Raw genomic sequence first — 20,309 nt, 5'->3', positions numbered from 1 at the left:
CGAAACATTATCTTCAATTTTTTTTTACATAAGAGAGAAGAAAAACATCAAATAACACCAATAAAATACATAAACAAAAGAAATCCAGCAAACATAACGTAATAAAAGAAATGAACACTTGTAACCAAACCTAACATATCCATAACCTAACTAAACCTAACCTAACTTAACCTGCCCTAACCTAACTGATACTACCATACCGTATACCCAACCTAACCTAACCTAACACATCCCAACCCAATCCCTAACCTAACCAAACCTAATATACTAACTAACTAAACCCCACCTATCCTAACTGAACCTACCCTCCCCTATATATAACATAACCCATCTTAACCCAAACCCTAACCCATCTTAACCCAAACCCTAACATACCTGTTGATCAACGCAATCATTACAAGAAACACACTTAAAACCCCCAAACACACTCGAAAACACCTCATAACACACAAACACACTCAAAACTTATCCAAATACACTCAAAATCCCCCAAACACACAAAACACGTTCAAAATACCTCAAAACAACCTCAAAACCCTCCCAAACATACTCAAACACATTCAAAACACACCCAAAACACACTAAAAAAACAATATTGATAAACGTCCTTGATTTGATGTAAATAATACTTGTTTTCTGTTGATCAGCGCAATTATTACAAGGACACCATTCAAACTGAGACCCAGGAACCTCTGTAGAGTAAATAGACATAGTGTTTTCAATATTCTAAGGCCAGTCTATCGCCACACACAGAGCCCGTGCTGAAGGAGAAGAGTGGAGGCGAGGAAGAGGAACCTGTGTGGCAAAGAAGACTCTCCCTCCTCTTCGTGCCGCCCACAGAAGATGAACTGGAGCCGGAGAAGGTAAGAGGAGGGAGGAGGAGGAGGAGGAGGACTAGTATCTCAGAACCCTTTATCATTCTCCTTCCTTCATTTTCTAGTATAGTAAATTAAGTCTTTAGTTCACCTTTACAAAGATCGCTCTGGGAAAATTGTGAAGTATTAATTAGATAAGATAGGCAGTTCCAGAGAGAGAGAGAGAGAGAGAGAGAGAGAGAGAGAGAGAGAGAGAGAGAGAGAGAGAGAGAGAGAACCATTACATACAAACTATCCTCTCCCTCAAACTCTCTCTCTCTCTCTCTCTCTCTCTCTCTCTCCTTGACCTACACCTTCACACATATCATCAGAAAGTCTTGTTGCATCCACACAGGGAGACAAAGGCGAGGAAAAACAAGTCTTCTTAATCCACTCAACCTTACACTAAGATCATTTCGGTCAGCCAGCCTCGTAAAACTTCCCTATAGATTGCATACTGACCAAAGGAAGAGGAGGAAGAGTTTAGGGTACGGTAAAGAATATAGGACGTGTGTGTGTGTGTGTGTGTGTGTGTGTGTGTGTGTGTGTGTGTGTGTGTGTGTGTGTGTGTGTGTGTGTGTGTGTGTGTTGTTTTGATTGGTTTTCTGGGTTTCTTGCTTTATTTATTTGTCTATTTAGTTAGTCAGTCAATTACCCATACTGTTATTCATTTATTTATTTTTTAACAATCTAGGCTCGTATCCCTTCAAGGTTTACCCCGATCGAATGAATGAATAAATCTATCAAATATAAAAATAGATAAAAACAACTTACAATTCTAAAAGTAACTATGATCCTCTGACTACGTTGAAATAAAAATGAAACTCGCATCGTGTAATTTAAATAATTCAACTAAAAAGGGGAGAAAATAAAGGAAAAGAGTGACAAGTGAGGAGAGAAGAGGATGAACCAGAGAAGAGGGCAATGATGGCGGAGGTTAGCGGGAGAAGGAGTGCAGGGAGACAAGAAGGGGAGAAAAATAAGGGAGAAGAGAGTAAAACGGGAAGAAAAATAAGGGACAAGAGTTAGGAGTGAGAAGGAGAGGACAATGATGGCGGAGGTTAGCGGGAGGAGTGTTGGGAGATAAAGAATAAGATGGAGAGACGAAACAAGAAGTGACATGAACAATCTGGGAGTTGAAGAAAATGCAATGGATAGAAACAGATGGGGAAGGATAACTCGAGCGGCTGACCCTACAATACATCGGGATTTAGGTCGGATGAAGAAGTAACGAGTGAGTTTATATACTTTTAAGATCCAAACTACAACAGATAATGGAGGAAAACGATATCAAATTATTGCGCATCACGAACTTCCTCTGCTGTGTAAATACTAGAGAATAACTTAGACTCGTAAAGCTTAAACTCTTCTGCGCTTCACCTTCACTATTTCAAGAGGGTTTACTTAAATCTACACGAGTTTTTAAGGGTGTTTTTACAATTCTAGAGGCAGAATGACAAGATTTCTATATCATTAACTGGATAAACACTATTGAAAACCCCGCTAATCATCTCTGTGGAAAATAGTAGTGGTGAGAGAGCAAGGTATTTTAAGGTGTTTTTACGGTTCTACGGCCAGACTAACTAGTTTCCTACATTATGAGCTAGAGAAACACTCTTGAAAACCCCACTTATCATTTCTGTGGCTGTGGAAAATAGTCGTGGTGAGAGAGCAAAGCCTTTCTGAATGCCTGAATTAGAGACAAGTATTACCACCCTTCCACATACATTGAAGCATCCACGCATCCATCCACGCTTTCAAAATCCACTCACGAACTTTTCCCTGTGTGGCAAGAACTGGTACCTTGGAAAAAGAGAGAGAAAACGAAGAACAATTTCTAATGATGTAGGAAAGCTAAGCCACATATCATTTTCCTCTGCTTTGTAATTATTAGAGAATAACACCAACATAACAGGAGGCTCACAGAAACATGGTGGGATTAAAATAGTGAAGATTCTGGGCGTTAATCTTCTGACCTCCATAGACCCTTCCTAATGTAAATAAAATCGCCTATACACACTTAAAAATCACGGTAAAAATGCGTCTCAGTATTGAAGGGGTTAAACTATACAAGGAAATTTGTGTGTTGTAATGTTGAGTGTTTCAGAGTCTTGTGTCCATTTATCTGATCGATCTTAACTCCTTCAGTACCACGACGTGTTTTCATTTTCATTCTGCTCACTATTTGGCGATTTTAAACAGCTTCAGAACATATGGTGGGATTAAAATAGTGAAGACTCTGGCCATTAATCTTCTGAGCTCCATAGACCCTTCCTAATGTAAATAAAATCGTTTAATTACACCCAAAACTCAAGGTAAGAAAAATAATGAGTCCCAGTACTGAAGGGGTTAAAAGGAACAACTGGATTAACTACGATTTTCTGGGACGAGTTCATATCATTTCATATCAAAGAAAACGGGTTGTATAAAAAAAATAGACGTCAATATGAGAGAGAGAGAGAGAGAGAGAGAGAGAGAGAGAGAGAGAGAGAGAGAGAGAGAATCTGCCTCCCTTGGCACTGAGTTTTGATGCCAATTCGGAAACTCACTCTCTCTCTCTCTCTCTCTCTCTAGTTACCACCTCACATAACTTTTTTTCAGATTGAGTTGGCAATTATGTGCAACGTCACGTCATGGAGGAGGAGGAGGAGGAGGAGGAGGAGGAGGAGGAGGAGGAGGAGGAGGAGGAGGAGGAGGAGGAGGAGGAGGAGCAGGAGGAGGAGGAGGAGGTGGAGGTGGGGAGGGAGTACGGTGGGGATGAGTGCAGGTATTTGGGAACAGTGCAACGCTCACGGAGGAGGAGGAGGAGGAGGAGGAGGAGGAGGAGGAGGAGGAGGAGGAGGAGGAGGAACATACCACGAATAGCTAGCAGCAGAAGACTAGTAGTTCACTCTCTTCTTTCGTGCAAGGAGTGTTGGGAGAAACAAGTGGTTCGTGTTGCTGCTGCTGCTGCTACTACTACTACTACTACTACTACTACTACTACTACTACTGCTACTGCTACTACTACTACTACTACTACTGCTACTACTACTACTACTACTACTACTACTACTACTACTACTGCTACTGCTACTGCTACTGCTACTACTACTACTACTACTGCTACTACTGCTGCTACTACTACTACTGCTACTACTACTACTACTACTACTACTACTACTGCTGCTGCTGCTGCTACTACTACTACTACTACTACTACTACTGCTGCTGCTGCTACTGCTACTACTACTGCTGCTACTACAACTACTACTGTGAAAAGTACTCGCATGTGTGGAATATTTGGGACAAGGACAGAACGTGAGAGAGAGAGAGAGAGAGAGAGAGAGAGAGAGAGAGAGAGAGAGAGAGAGAGAGAGAGAGAGAGTTATGATTTTGTATCGAAATGTGTTTTGCTGTGCTGCGGAAAAAAGTTTATTAGTGTTGCATTGAGTTTTTGATGTTTTTGATGTTGTTGTTGTTGTTGTTGTTGTTGTTGGTGGTGGTGGTGATGGTGGTAAAACTGATGGAGATGAGTGAATATATTGCATTACCTCAGTTGTGGTGATGATAATGACGATAAATAAGGAAATGACCGAATGAATAAAACATTTCCCCATAATGAAGTCAAAACAACCTTTACATCAGTGGTGGTAATAATGTGAACGATAACAATGAACGAACCAATAAGAACTTTCCCACATTCAACTCACGAACAATCCTTCTAACCCCTTCAATAGTGGGAGGAACATTTTACCTCGAATTTTGGGTGTGATTAGACGATTTTATTGACATTAGGAAGGGTCTATGGAGGTCAGAAGATTAATAGCCACAGTCTTTACTATTTCAATCCCTTCATTAATGGAACACATTTTTACCTTGAGATTTGTGTACGATTAGAACATTTTATTGACATTAGGAAGGGTCTTTGGAGGTCAGAAAATTAAATAGCCAGTCTTTACTATTTTAATCCCCACATAAGTTTCTGAAGCTGTATAAAATCACCAAATACTAAGCAGAAGGAATATGAAAACGCGTCCTGGTGCTGAAGGGATTAAAAACTCTCGCCAATAAGAGAAGCAACATTCCCAAAGGCCAATAATCAATCTAGAAGTCTTCCCACGCCTCTCTTCCTTACATTCTGAGTGTGACCAATGCCTTCTGCCGGCCTTGCTTCCCTCTGCATCACGATATTACCTCACTCACTCTCTCTCTCTCTCTCTCTCTCTCTCTCTCTCTCTCTCTCTCTCTCTCTCTCTCTCTCTCTCGCTCTCTCTCTCTCTACAGGTGAAGGGCAGAAAAATGGGCATCTTGTTTCAGAAAATAAATAATAAATGTGTCTTTTGAGAGAGAGAGAGAGAGAGAGAGAGAGAGAGAGAGAGAGAGAGAGAGAGAGAGAGAGAGAGAGAGAGAGCGCTACACGTGTATATAATGCCTCACTACCAGAATATATAAATCAACGCCGTATTTAGATTGTGTATTCTATTCCATTCATGTCCTGAGTTGTTTACTTATTCGTCCCTTTCCTCACTCTTCCTTATTCTTGTCATTGTTTCTTCCACACGATTAGCATACTACGCTCTCAGTTCATACATTTGTTCTTTATATTCGTGCCTCTCTACTACTACTACTACTACTACTACTACTACTACTACTACTACTACTGTTCTTTGCCTCCTTTATCCTCCTCCTCCTCCTCCTCCTCCTCCCCAGATCCCTTTCAAGTAATCCTATACAATACAAGGTAATCCCCCAAGCCAGCAATATTCACGTCACACAGGTGTTGCGCCCTATACCTGTTGTGGGTCAGTGCCGGTGTTGCCAGGTGGTGTGTTGTGTGTTGTGCGTGCTGATTCCGACACACACACACACACACACACACACACACACACACACACACACACACACACACACACACACACACACACACACACACACACACACACACACACAGAACGCTTACTCCAGTTTCTAGGAACGCTTAACAGTTTCTCTCTCTCTCTCTCTCTCTCTCTCTCTCTCTCTCTCTCTCTCTCTCTCTCTCTGTGTCTCAATCTTCTGTAGGCCTAACGCTTCTAGGTCTATGAAGGACATTTGCTATTGTTATTGCACAAGAGAGAGAGAGAGAGAGAGAGAGAGAGAGAGAGAGAGAGAGAGAGAGAGAGAGAGAGAGAGAGAGAGAGAGAGAGAGAGAGAGAGAGAGAGAGAGAGACGTGCCTAAGTGAAGTGATTACAGAAATAAGATGATGCAAGAAATAAATCCGATTAGTCTTTTGTTTAGGGAAGAGCAGAGCGGTGGTGGTGGTGGCGGTGGTGGTGGTGGTGGTGGTGGCAGTGTGTGTGTAATATAACTCATACATTTTATATTTATTCTCAGTTTATGATTCGGAGTATACATTTATAACTATACACATAAATAATCTATTAATTTCTTACTTGTAATAAAAATATAGACAATAACAAATATATATCCAAGAGCAACAATAATTATAATGAAAAACACCACAAAACGAGAGAGAGAGAGAGAGAGAGAGAGAGAGAGAGAGAGAGAGAGAGAGAGAGAGAGAGAGAGAGAGAGAGAGAGAGAGAGAGAGAGAGAGATCCCATAAACCTTCATTAATAACAGAAAACAGAGTGGAGAACAGATAAGCGTGACGATAACCAGATAAAGACACACACACATACACTCACGCTGGATCTGTGGACAGGTGTGTTGTGGGGCCTTCACTCACCCAGTATAGGTGTTACAGGCTCACTGGGACAAGGCTGGTAGTGATAAGTAACGTGCACTAACTTAACCTGGTCTATTCTCATTTTACCTAATTCATCTCTTTCTAACCTGGCTTAACCTCACCTTATCTGAACTTACAGTATCTTAACGGAGTCTATTCTCACCTTAATGTCAATATATATTAACCTAACCTAAGCTAGTCTAACCTCACCTTGCTTAAACATATATTGACTTAACCTAGTCTAACCTCACCTTACTTAAACATAAACTGACCTAAGCTAGACTAACTTTACCTTGCTTAAACATACATTGAGCTAAGCCAGTCTAACTTCACCTTACTTAAACATTCAATTCTCACCTTATCTATTCACTAGCTTAACATAATCTGGTGTATTCTCATTTTATCTAAACACACACTACCCCTTATCTGGTCCAACCTCACCTTACCTAGTCTAACCTCACCTTGCTTAAACATCCACTAACTTACTTTGGTCTACTCTAATCTCACTTAATGTAACCCCTTCAATACCATGACGCGTCTTCATGTTCATGCTGTTTACTATTTGGTGATTTTATACAGCTTCAGAAACTTATGTTGGGATTAGAATAGTGAAGACCGTGGCCATCAATCTTCTGACCTCCATAGACCCTTCCTAATGTCAATAAAATGGTCTAATCATACTAAAAACTCGAAGGATAAATGCGTCCCAGTACTGAAGAGTTAAAGACCCACAAATTTAATGTGTCTAGTTGAACATCACCTAACACAATCATTCACTAACTTAATTTGGTCTAACTTCATCTCTTCTAAACATTCAGTACTGGGACGCACTTTTATTCCCTTGAGATTTGTGCACGAATAACATTTTATTGACATTTAGAAGTGTCTATGGAGGTCAGAAGATTAATAGCCAGAGTCTTCACTATTTGAATCCCTCCACTTGGGTTTCTGAAGCTGTATAAAATCACCAAATAGTAAGCAGAATGAATATGAAAATGCGTTATGGTACTGAATGGGTTAATTTGGTCCACTCTCACCTTATCTAATTAAACTTAACCAAACTTTGCCTTCCCTTACCTTACTTGATTCAATATAACTTAATGTAAAGCAAATTAACTTAACTGTCTTATTTCCTTACCCTAACCTTACTTTACTTTATCCAATGTAACCTAACCTAACCTAACCATGACATTTTGACAGTACATTTAGTTCAAGGCCAGTGTATTCTCTCTCTCTCTCTCTCTCTCTCTCTCTCTCTCTCTCTCTCTCTCTCTCTCTCGTCACGTAGCTATAGCAATTTCCTAAGTCCAGTCGCGTCTGTGTGTGTGTGTGTGTGTGTGTGTGTGTGTGTGTGTGTGTGTGTGTGTGTGTGTGTGTGTGTGTGTGTGTGTGTGGCTATAAGTCTCCGTAAGAGGGATTTTGTCATGGAAACGCAAGATGTGGTGACCCTTAGTGAAGAGAAGGTGTGAAAGGAAATACTCTCTCTCTCTCTCTCTCTCTCTCTCTCTCTCTCTCTCTCTCTCTGGCCGTGGTAGTGAAGCTTAGATATCAAGAGGCTAGAACCAGTTGTGTGTGTGTGTGTGTGTGTGTGTGTGTGTGTGTGTGTGTGTGTGTGTGTGTGTGTGTGTGTGTGTGTGTGTGTCCACGTGCCCTCGCCAAGGTCAGTAGTAGAGTCTTGCCCTCCCGTGGCCCTTTGCCCTTCGTCAGGTCTCTCCTCCCTTACGTTACGGCAGTCCCTTTCACCTCTCTCTCTCTCTCTCTCTCTCTCTCTCTCTCTCTCTCTCGTGTGTGTGTGTGTGTGTGTGTGTGTGTGTGTGTGTGTGTGTGTGTGTGTGTGTGTGTGTGTGTGTGTGTGTGTGTGTGTCTGGTTGTCTTCCTCTTTCTATCGATGTTTGTCTTTATGTTTGCCTATCGATGTTCTCTCTCTCTCTCTCTCTCTCTCTCTCTCTCTCTCTCTCTCTCTCTCTCTATCTATCTATCTATCTATCTATCTATCTCATACGCCCACTGCCACATTCTCCCTTCCAATTTTTCTCTCTCTCTCTCTCTCTCTCTCTCTCTCTCTGGAAAGGTCGATCAGTTCATAAAAAATATTAATTGGCAATGAGAAAATGATTTCCCGTGAGGAGGAGGAGGTGGAGGAGGAGGAGGAGGAGGAGGAGGAGGAGGAGGAGGAGGAGGAAGAAGAAGAGGAGGAAATGATCGATCCTCCTCGTATTTAAAGTGTAATTAATAAAATAACTGATGAAAATATGATCGAAAATAAAAGAAAACGGGTGATATTGTTTTTCAAGTGATCTTTGTTGTGGTGAGTGAGCGAAAGATTGTGGAAAAAATGAAATGTTCGAACTCTTTGTTGACATCTCCGGTTTCGCTCAGCTGGATGATGGATGTGAGAGAGAGAGAGAGAGAGAGAGAGAGAGAGAGAGAGAGAGAGAGAGAGAGAGAGAGAGAGAGAGAGAGAGAGAGAGAGAGAGAGAGAGAGAGAGAGAGAGAGAGAGAGAGAGAGAGAGAGAGAGAGAGAGAGAGAGAGAGAGAGAGAGAGAGAGAGAGAGAGACATCGATATACAAACATAAAGACAAGCATTGATAGAGAGACGAAGATAACTAAACACACACACACACACACACACACACACACACACACACACACACACACACACACACACACACACACAGAGACAGAGAGAGAGAGAGAGAGAGAGAGAGAGAGAGAGAGAGAGAGAGAGAGAGAGAGAGAGAGAGAGAGAGAGAGAGAGAGAGAGAGAGAGACGCCAGGGTGTTAAGTTGCAGTAGTACATTTTAATTGATACACGAGTGGCTTGTACCGCTTATGTGTGTGTGTGTGTGTGTGTGTGTGTGTGTGTGTGTGTGTGTGTGTGTGTGGGTGTGGGTGTAAGAATATGTGTCAGACCTTTAAAGTTCCCAAACCCATAACACAGACATTTAACCTTTTCAGTACCATGACAAGTTTCCATATTCATTCTGGTTACTATTTGGTGGTTTCATACAGCTTCAGAAACTCAAGTGGGGGAAATAGAATAGTGAAGACTAAGGCCATTAATTTCTGACCTCCATAGACCCTTCCTAATGTGAATAAAACCGTTTAATCATACACCAAACTCAAGGTAGAAAATGCGTCCCAGTACTGAAGAGGTTAAATTCTCCAAAACCTCTAAAACAGACATCTAAACACACATTTCTTTACATTACAGGAACCAGAGGAGACTACGAGACTTCTCCCAGCACTGATCACCCCACTCATCCTCCGCAAGCAGTCAGTGGATAGCGTCGCCTCACCCCCGATCTCCAGGCGCAAGGATCGTTTGGAGAGGGCGATCAAGAAGAAAGAGAAAGAGGCGAGCAAGAAGGAAAGACAGGCGAGGGAAAAACTGATCCGAGAGGAGGCGAGGCAACCACGTATTAATTTCGAGGAGGAGAATAACAAGAGAGAAGAGGAGCGAAAGAAGAAAGAAAAGGAGGAACCAAGGAGGGCTGAGGCGAAATTCTCAAGATTAAGGAATTCATTCAGGTGAGAGAGAGAGAGAGAGAGAGAGAGAGAGAGAGAGAGAGAGAGAGAGAGAGAGAGAGAGAGAGAGAGAGAGAGAGAGAGAGAGAGAGAGAGAGAGAGAGAGAGAGAGAGAGAGAGAGAGAGAGAGAGAGAGAGAGAGAGAGAGAGAGAGAGAGAGATTGAGTCATGAATAATTAATAGTAAAATTCTGAGCTGGGAAATGAAGTTATGGGTGCATCTGTACGAGAGAGAGAGAGAGAGAGAGAGAGAGAGAGAGAGAGAGAGAGAGAGAGAGAGAGAGAGAGAGAGAGAGAGAGAGAGAGAGAGAATGGAGGACAAGAGTTAACAAGATAAAGAAGAGTACAGATAGAGAGTACACACACACACACACACACACACACACACACACACACACACACACACACACACACACACACACACACACTAAAACTAAAACTAAAATGTAAACACAAACAGGTCTTTTTTCCTTCATCTTTTTCCTCTTCCCTTAGCCCTTTCTCTTTGGCCAGCCTTCCTTGCCCATAGGGAAAAAAACAAAAACAAACAAGGAACACGAAACGAAATAGAATAAAAAAAAAAAAAAAAAAAAACATGAAGCTAAAACAGCCAGACAGTTACACAGAAGAGCCACAGTGTAATCTCTATACGGAATGTGGGACGGCTGAAGAAGCATCACCACTGATAAATATAGATAAGCAGATAACCTCTAATGACACGATCTCACACACACATACGCACACACACACAGACACGTACAGACACATACAGACTAACTCTTACCACTACCACCACCACCACCACGACCACCACCGTAGGAATAAAAAAATAGAAAAATAAAAGAAAATACATAATAAATAGAGAAAATCAATCAATCAATCAATAAAAAATAAGAAAATGTAGTACAGTATATATTTTAACTATATAAAATAAGAAAAAAGAAGAACGTATCTCTAAATTTGTTGTGAATTAGTTTAAATAAAAGAAAGGGAAATACAGACAAGGCAGATGTAGATTTAGAAACAGGAAATTACTACAAGAAATTATTACGAAGAAAGATAAAAATAATAGTAACAATAAGAGGAAAGAAAGTGTGGCAGAGTGCATGGAAAAAGAGAAAGAGACACAATACACACATGAATTAATAAAGAAAATCAGTGAGGACAGGTAGGCGGATAAGAAGAAAGTAAAATGAGGAATAAAAACAAAAGACAGAAAAGAAAGTGAAGAGAGAAAATCGAGAAAGAGAGAGACAGAGATACAATGCAAAGATAAACAAAGACAATAAGAGTGAGAAAGAGCTAGATAGAGATAACAATAAGTACACAGCATAGACACACAAGAACAGGAGAGACAGTTTACCAGAGAGAAGAGAGACACAAAGCAAACGTGATGTAACAGAGAGAGTAAAGTAGTGGGGACAGGTAAGCAGATGAGAAAGTTACCTTAAAAAAAAATAAAATAAAGAATGCATAGAAGAGAAAGCAGTGAGAAATACAAAGCAAACATAATGTAACAGTAAACTCATAACGATAGATGAGACGAGGTTATATACGAAAATGAAAGCAAAAACATAGGAAGAAAAATACAGTTAAAGAGAAAGAGGTAGAGATTCGAGGGAGAAGTGAAAGAAAAGCACGTATCATAATTGGTGTGGACAGGTGAATGAGCAGCGAGAAAGAGTTAGGTGAGCAGTATATAAGAGAAGCAGCAGTGGACATTATCAGTAGTGCTCAGTGAGATGTGATGGAGAGACTCAGATCGGGACAACTTAAATACATGTAAGACTCAAACTAACTCACGGTGACTCACGCTAACTCACGGTGACTCACGGTATTTTTGAGCATTTCAAGTTATTCAGTGGATGTCTCTCGTGTGTGTGTGTGCGTGTGTGTGTGGTGATTTACTTTAAGACGTCAAGCTAGTGTGTGGACATTTAAAAAGTACAACAGTGATGGTAGTATGAAGTGTCTTAATTTATCTTGGGCATTTATTACTTGGGTACATTTTAAGTTACTTCGTGGACGTCTCAAGTGTGTGTTTCAGGGCATTTGAAACGATTTTGGCGTTATCAGCATCAATGTGAAGTGTTTTGAGTGATCTGTGGACAGTTTAAATGGTGTGTGGATGTTTTTAATTAGAAGACAACTTTTGGTATTATTGTGGGACATCTTAACCCTTTCAATACTGGGACACATTTTTACCTTGAGATTTGTTAACGATTGGACCATTTTTTGACATTAGAAAGGGTCTATGGAGGTCAGAAGATTAATGGCCAGAGTCTTCACTATTTTAATCCGCCACATAAATTTCTGAAGCTGTATAAAATCACCAAATAGTAAGCAGAGTGAATATGGAATGGGTTGAATTAACGTATGGGCAGTCTAAGTTATTCTGTGTCACCTCAAGTCAGTGTGTTGGCATTCTGAGTGATTATCGGACATGTTACATTAGTGTGGTCACATCCTAATCCGTGTGTGGACATCTAAGTAGAGTAAAACCTATAAAGTCACTCTGGAACACTTCAAAATCAGTACAAGACAACTTGGGTATTCATGGGACATCTCAGTACAGTGTCCGGACATGCCAAGTTACTGTGTGGATATTCTAAGTTGGAGTACGACGTGTGAAGTTATCGTGAGACACCGTGACTTAGTGAAGTTACTGTGCTACAAGTGACTGTGTGTCTGAAGTGTCTGAAGTGTTCTCGTCTACTATGCAAAGAAAAAAAAAAAAAAGTCAAGTTTGGGGTACAGAAAAGAGTGCGTTAGTGTGTGTGTGTGTGTGTGTGTGTGTGTGTGTTTGTGAGTATGTTCCGCGCATTCCTTTACTCTCCACCACCGCCACTACTACGGTAAACGAAAACGGAAAAAGTTTAACCACCCACTAAAGAAATAAGTAATAGAGATAGACGAGGAAGCACTGACACCTTCCCTTCACTCCTTATCCTGGCCATTATTAAGACACCCCCACCTGTGTAGTAACTGACGCATTAACCAAAGGGACAGGGAAGGGGAGAGGTGTGAGACGTGAATATACACAAGCATGGAAGGAGAGAAGGTGGTGGTGGTGGTGCTGGTAGGAGTGGTAGTAGTAGTGGTGGTGATAAACTTGAAGTGCTGGCTCTGTGTGTGACAAGTCTGCGCCACACACACACACACACACACACACACACACACACACACACACACACACACACACAAACTAACCACATTCAAGTTATTCATATATCTATCAAGAAAATTTTCACTAACTTTAAATAAGATTAATAAATAGATAAAAAAACAACAATTTCTTCTTTTCACACACACACAAAAAAAAAAAAAAAAAAAAAAAAAAAAAAAGCGAACGCAAGAACTATTTTTACTTCACAAAGACGCAAAAAATCACCACGAGAGAGAGAGAGAGAGAGAGAGAGAGAGAGAGAGAGAGAGAGAGAGAGAGAAAGAGAGACGCACCAGGCAGTCAAACAGGTGAGCTCTGCGTCTAATCCTTTCTAATCCATTCATACTAATCCTTAAAAGTAGAGAATGCTGCGTGGCTTGTCCCTTTGTCGTGTTGAGAGGAAGACAAACACAACATCAATAACTATAATATTCTCTCTCTCTCTCTCTCTCTCTCTCTCTCTCTCTCTCTCTCTCTCTCTCTCTCCTGCATGACCCTGTGTGCCCCGCCCTGACCCCGCATGGTAGTGATGACCCCGTCTCGTCCTCGTCCTCCATGGGATCGAGTGAGGAGGACGAGAAGGAGAGGGAAGAGGAGGAGGAGGAGGAGGGGAAAGAGCAGCTGGACGACTATACCTCCTGGGATGACACTATCTGCTCCAATCGCTCCGCCTTCTTCAAGAAATACTAGTAAGTGTGATAAAGGAGACTTAATCAAGCGTCTTTTGGTTTTATTTGGTTTGTTAATTATTCTATGTGAGTGTTAAACCTTCCTCTTTTTGTCTGAGTTTTAGTTTCATTCGGTTCACACAATTTCACTATCGACCCTTTCACACTTATCAAATAAATAACCAATATCAGGAAATTCGAAGGTTAAAATGACTTCAGTAATGTAGTTTCTTCTCTAATTTCACAAGTATTACAGACCACATATAATTACTGGCCCTCATAAATTACTGCAAGGTACTTTTATCATATTTTTTTACATATAGATCATATATAACTACTGCCACTTATTAATTACTTCTATAATGTAGTTTCTTCTAATTTTATCAAGTATTACGGGCCACATATAGTTACGGCACTCTTTTTAACGTACTTTCTGTTGATCTTAACAAGTATCATACACAATATATGACTACTGGTACTTATAAACGAACTCTACAATGTATTCTTCTAATTTTACAAGCATTATGGACTACATGATAACTACCACCTATCAATCACGCTTATATTGTACTTTCTTCTAGTTTTACAAGTACTATAGACCACATATTACTATCATTTAACGCTGTATTCCTGTTTGCAGTACCCAGCGAGGCGTGATAGGCAAGGCGGCGGAGGCGGAGGACAAGGAGGAAAGCTTTAGATCCCCCTTCGAAGCGTCTCATAATTCTCTCTCTTCACTCATACGGGAGAGAATGGGGGTAAGACAACTATCTCTATTCTGTTCCTTTATAAGAGAAAATGGGGCTGATAAATGGGTGACTGTCTTGTTTTTACTCTGCACTCGTAAATGGGGTAAAACTGATATTTATTCTGTTTAGTTGAGAGAAAATGGAGATGAGAAATGGATAACTGTCTTGATTTTTATCCTGTACTCGCGTGTTACTTGTTTCGTTCTATTCTGTTTGGTTATGAGAGAAAATGTAGCTGAGAAATGGAGGACTGTCTTGTTTGTATTCTACTCGTCACTGGTTATGTACTATTAGGCTTGGTTATGAGAGAAAATGGAGGTGAAAGATGTGTGACTGTCTTGCTTTTACTCCCCACTCGTAACTGGTTTTGTTCGCAGTGATAAGACTAGTTTGTTTGAAAAGAAAAAAAATGGGAATAAATGGGCTGACTATCTTGTCTTACGTTGCACTTGGAATTATTTTCATTTGAGGTGATGTTTTGATGTTTTGCTGTCAAAAAAAAAAAAAAAAAAAAAAAAAAAAAAAAAGTATCAGATCACATGATATTTCCCTGTGATTAGTAAGTATTAAAATATGCTTTCGTTTCAACTTACTTCGAGATTAAGAGTTACGCAATTAAGTAAGCTACACACACACACACACACACACACACACACACAGTAACATTCTCATTAGGAACAAACGAACAAAAGAAGGAACTAACAAGACAATAAGACCAATTCCACAGTCATTTTGTAAGCCACCCATCCAAACCGATCCCAAACAAACAGAAGACTCTGGAACTAATCCCCACAACCTTCTTTAACCCGGACAGAAGACACCGCCGGGCCAGGGGAAGAAGACCACTCAGCTTGGCCTGGTGGTGCTGGTGGTGGTGCTGCTGGTGGTGATAGTGGTGGGTATCAGCCTCACCCATTACTTCTACCACCTACACCTGCTGGAGGTAAGAAGCAACTACAATGACACCAAGGAAAGGACCTGGGTGTTGAATTTTGGTGATATTGAAGTAAGATTGTTTTCATTTGAGGGTTAGGTTTAGATTTCTTCAGTTCGTTAATGGCAATGCTAATTCTTCCGTCTTTTGCCCAGAAATGTCCAAAAATTCGTAGGCTGATGTTGCTTTCATAATACCAGTTTGTTTTTATGTTACTGTTGGTGTGTTGGTGGTTGGTTGGCTGCTCATGGTGGTGATAGTGAGGAGTTGGGTAGGATGGGTGTTATGTCCTGTTGTCATTCACTTCCTCCTGCTCGTTTTCCTCCTCTCCCTTCTCTGGGGTGTTTACGAGTAATACAAAGGGAGATAATTCACTCCTCATTCCTCCTACTCCTTTTTCTTGTTAATGCGTCTTTTTCACTCTTCTTGTTCATTGCGTTCATGTCATTCCTTCCATCATTCCTTATCTTCCTCCTTACTTATCCCTTACACTTCTCCTCGTCAACTCATTGCTCACTTGTTCTTGTTCCCAGCTGTCCATCTTTAACCGCATCAAGTTCTACGAGGGTCCGCGCCACCTGGAGGTGTACGACCCCACGTGGAAGCCCGTCATCACCTTGCACATGGGGACCAACCTGCCAAAGTACTCTATCCCCGAAGACTGCACCGACTACCTCAACTACCTGCAGGACGAGAACTACACTCTCCCGCACCATGGACTCGACGATGACGAATACGAGTGAGTGTTGTGCCGCACGGCGGTGCTGGGAGCCGCCTCTGTTTGTTGTTGTTGTTGTTGTTTTTGTTGCTGTGATGGTGGTGGAGGAGGGTGGGGGATGATGGTGGTGAATAAAGCATGGGATGTGAGTGTTAATGGTTGTGTTGGCGTTGCAGGGAGATGATCTGCCTGGACTGGACGGCCCTGGCGCAGCTGCATCTCCGCAAGCTGTACGCAGCGGGCAGCGTGCAGTGCTACACGGTGTGGTGGGTGGCGCTCAAACACGACTTCACGCTGCGGGACTGTCTGATGCCCAGCACCACCGAACACGTGGAGGTGCGCAACATCACGTGGTGGGGGGGCGGGGAGATGTCGTCAGGGGGGTTCCCCATCAGCAGGGCCGATGTGCCCCCCGAGGAGATGGTCACCGGCAAGCTGAACCGCGACCCGTGGGGCCAGCTGCTCCGCCGCACGTGGCTATCAGACCACGCCACGCTGCTCATGCTGCCCTCAAGGTTCGGCGGCCGGGTGTCCGTCAACCACAACCAGGACAACAAGGTGTGCCTCGAGATGCACGTCACCGCCTGCACCGACGACGACGCCAACCTCAGCTACACCGTGTGCACGGCGCCCAACCTCACCGCGCTGGCCGGCTACATGCACCAGCGCGCCGTGGAGGAGAGGCACAGCGTGGGGACCACCGTGCCCTCCCTCGTCAACTACAGCATGGAGGAAGTACCGGTGGAGGAGAGCGAGGGCGAGGAGCAACCGGTGGCTATGATGCGCGAGACCTTCAATCAGGAGGTGGTGGCGCGGGTGGAGGAGCGCCTGGAGCACCCTGTGTGGGTAATGCCAGAGACCTCCTACCTGACGCAGCAGATGGTGGTGGACTACGTGCAGCGCCTGGACCGCCTGCTGGCCAACACCACGGGGACGCGCGGCCACGTGTTGCTGCCCCCCACGTGGCAGACGCGGCCCGGGGAGCTGGAGTTTGACCCCGAGAGGTTCCCTGACCCCTTGGGTCTGTCCCAGGTCACGCGAGACAAGGGCTTCCACCTGGCGCTCACCCTACACCCCTTCGTCAGTGTGGACGCCCCGGGCTTCAAGGAAGGCATGAGGGAGGGACTGTGGGTGCGACAGAAAAAGTCCAGGCTGCCGGCCCTCGCCCGCTATGAAAACTGGCATCCCTCTGTGGTGACGGACTTCAGCAATCCTAGGGCGCGCCGCTGGTACGCCGCGCAGCTCAACGGTCTCAGGGACGAGTACGAGGTGGACCGCTTCCACCTGCAGCCCGCTGACGCCCACGCACTACCTGTCTACCACGAGTACCACACGCCCTTCACCGACCCAGACGACACCCTGGTGCACTTCATGGCCTCCGTCAGCAGTGTCTCGCCGCCCATCAGCACGGAGGGCGCCGTCATGCCGCCGCTACCGCCCACCTTCGTCACCATGGGCAGCGGGGAGGGTTCCTGGAAGGAGCTGGAGACACTGGTGCCCCGGGCCCTCACCATGACCATGCTGGGCTACCCCTTCATTGATGTGGGGCTGATCGGCGGACCACCCCGCGGCGACAGCGAACTTTACATTCGGTGGATCGAAGCGGCGACCTTCCTACCCGCCATGCAGGTAAGGCGCACACCTGTCACACACACACACACACACACACACACGCCCGGTAGCTCAGTGTTTAGAGCGCTAGCTTCACAAGCCAGAGGAACGGGGTTCGATTCCCCGGCCGGGTGGAGATATTTGGGTGTGTCTCCTTTCACGTGTAGCCCCTGTTCACCTAGCAGTGAGTAGGTACGGGATGTAAATCGAGGAGTTGTGACCTCGTTGTCCCGGTGTGTGGTGTGTGCCTGGTCTCAGGCCTGTCCGAAGATCGGAAATAATGAGCTCTGAGCTCGTTCCGTAGGGTAACGTCTGGCTGTCTCGTCAGAGACTGCAGCAGATCAAACAAACAGTGAACACACACACACACACACACACACACACACACATACACACACCACCTGTCTGCATCTATCCCACCACCTATTTTGCATCCGGACCCCCCATCCCCCTTCATAACACACTTAGCTCTGTTCACGCCACAATGACTTTCACGGAAATCATGTCTTGGCGGCCTGACTGACTTGCTGGAGTCATCGCCCACCAGAAATTTCACTGTATCACTGCTAATATGGTGACTAATTCTCTCTTTCTATTTCTCTCTTAGTAAGCCCTTCTCAACTCTCCCTACACACACACACACACACACACACACACACACACACACACACACACACACACACACACACACACACACACATCAGATTAGAAAGTCCCTCTGGTCGACATTTGGGCAATATAAGCCATAACAGACTGGATTGTAACACGGAAAGTACCAACCCTTTAATTAGTCCTCCCCACCACACCTCCCTCTCCCACCACCAACCACCCCCACCCCACCAAAGCAGTGGCTGGGAACTTGTCTCACTCCTGTTCCCATCTGTGCTGCCATGTGGTCAGACACATCCCATACACACTCCCCTTCCCTCCCTCCCTCCTTCCTTTCCTTCCTTCCTCCTTCCCTTCACTGTCTGTATGTTGGGCTAGGAGATGAACCAACAGACTCTTTCCTCCTCCTCCTCCTCCTCCTCCTCCTCCTCCTCCTCCTCCTCCTCCTCCTCCTCCTCTTCCTCCTCCTCGTCTTTACTATTCTTTCTTATCAACACGTCTCCCAAAAGCTTAGAAAGAGAGATAATATGTAGAAAAATAGAGGTTAATAATTAGAAAGATTATCCACGTGTGAAAGGAAGATATGAAAGTTTCCCTACACACTATAGACACACTCACCTTTATGTATCACCCTGCATCACCCTAACTTATGCTCCTATTTTCAAACACTTTTGCGCTTCACCTTCACTATTTCAAAAGGCTCTATTTAAATTTACACGAGTTCTTTTTAAGGTGTTTTAATGATTCTAGGGGCAGAGTGGGATTATTTTGTACATTATCAACAGGAGACACTCTTGAAAACTACGCTAATCATCTCTGTGGCCTTGAAAATAGTCGTGGTGAGAGAGCAAAGCGTTTCTAAATACGGATCTTAACCCCTTCAGTATTGGGACACATTTTTACCTTGAGTTTGGGTGTAATTAGACAATTTTACTTACAATACGAAGGGTCTATGGAGGTCAGAAGATTAAGGGCTAGAATCTTCACTATTTTAATCCCCAAATAAGTTTCTGAAGCTGTACAAAATCACCAAATAGTAAGTAGAACAAATATGGAAACACGTCATGGTACTGAAGGGGTTAACCTCACCCTACAGATCAGTGAGCTGCTTGAAACAAACGGAGAGGAGGTGCTGTAGCTACCCAGACAAAACCAACACACTATAAACACACCTTACATATCACCCTGCATTACCCAAACTTCACCTCATCCAACAGATCAGCGTGCTACCTGACACATACGGAGAGGAGGTGCTGGAGATAGCCAAGCAGTACCAAGACCTCAGGAAGACCCTAGTCCTACCTCGTCTCCTGGAAAAGGTCCCGGCAGCTCTACAGAACGGGACACCTCTCATCACACCACTGGTTCTCTTCGCACCGCAGGACACAGAGGCTCTCAAAGTGGATGACCAGTGGATGTTGAGTGATGACCTCCTAGTGGCGCCCGTGACCCACAGAGGAAGGCAAACCAGGGACGTGTATCTCCCCAAGGGTATCTGGAAGGACGGGATAACAGGGAAATTAAAGAACGGAGGGCGCTGGATTAGAGATTACCAGGTTCCTTTGACGAAAATTCCTTACTTTATCCTTCGACCTGTTGATGATTTCCGCAGGTGAGAGAGAGAGAGAGAGAGAGAGAGAGAGAGAGAGAGAGAGAGAGAGAGAGAGAGAGAGAGAGAGAGAGTATAAAAGGTTGTAATTATGTATCAACTCACGCACTGTAATTAATTATAATTATTATTATTATTATTATTATTATGGC

The 20,309-nt window shown here is 43.5% G+C and overlaps 1 protein-coding gene across 4 annotated transcripts in view; it reads left to right on the top strand.

The window, feature by feature from the left end:
* The window catches only part of LOC123510913, a 56,517-nt gene that overhangs the window by 6,510 nt on the left and 29,698 nt on the right, over window positions 1-20,309 (top strand). For 2 of the 4 annotated variants that reach the window (XM_045266400.1, XM_045266401.1), the window contains exons 3-10: window positions 754-863; window positions 9,781-10,097; window positions 13,787-13,948; window positions 14,568-14,685; window positions 15,491-15,619; window positions 16,144-16,349; window positions 16,505-17,957; window positions 19,766-20,309. The exon at window positions 19,766-20,309 is cut by the window's right edge and continues 32 nt beyond it. In XM_045266400.1, coding sequence (XP_045122335.1) covers window positions 754-863; window positions 9,781-10,097; window positions 13,787-13,948; window positions 14,568-14,685; window positions 15,491-15,619; window positions 16,144-16,349; window positions 16,505-17,957; window positions 19,766-20,164 — 2,894 coding nt within the window. In that variant the 3' untranslated portion in view covers window positions 20,165-20,309. The remainder of the gene's footprint in view (window positions 1-753; window positions 864-9,780; window positions 10,098-13,786; window positions 13,949-14,567; window positions 14,686-15,490; window positions 15,620-16,143; window positions 16,350-16,504; window positions 17,958-19,765) is intronic. The other 2 variants (XR_006676639.1, XM_045266402.1) reach the window with 2 other exon arrangements.

This window comes from Portunus trituberculatus, chromosome 30 (assembly GCF_017591435.1).
Source record: "Portunus trituberculatus isolate SZX2019 chromosome 30, ASM1759143v1, whole genome shotgun sequence".
NCBI classification, from domain to species: Eukaryota; Metazoa; Arthropoda; class Malacostraca; order Decapoda; family Portunidae; genus Portunus; species Portunus trituberculatus.
Note: the sequence above shows the minus strand (reverse complement) of the source record. Positions and strands in the feature narration are given on the sequence as shown.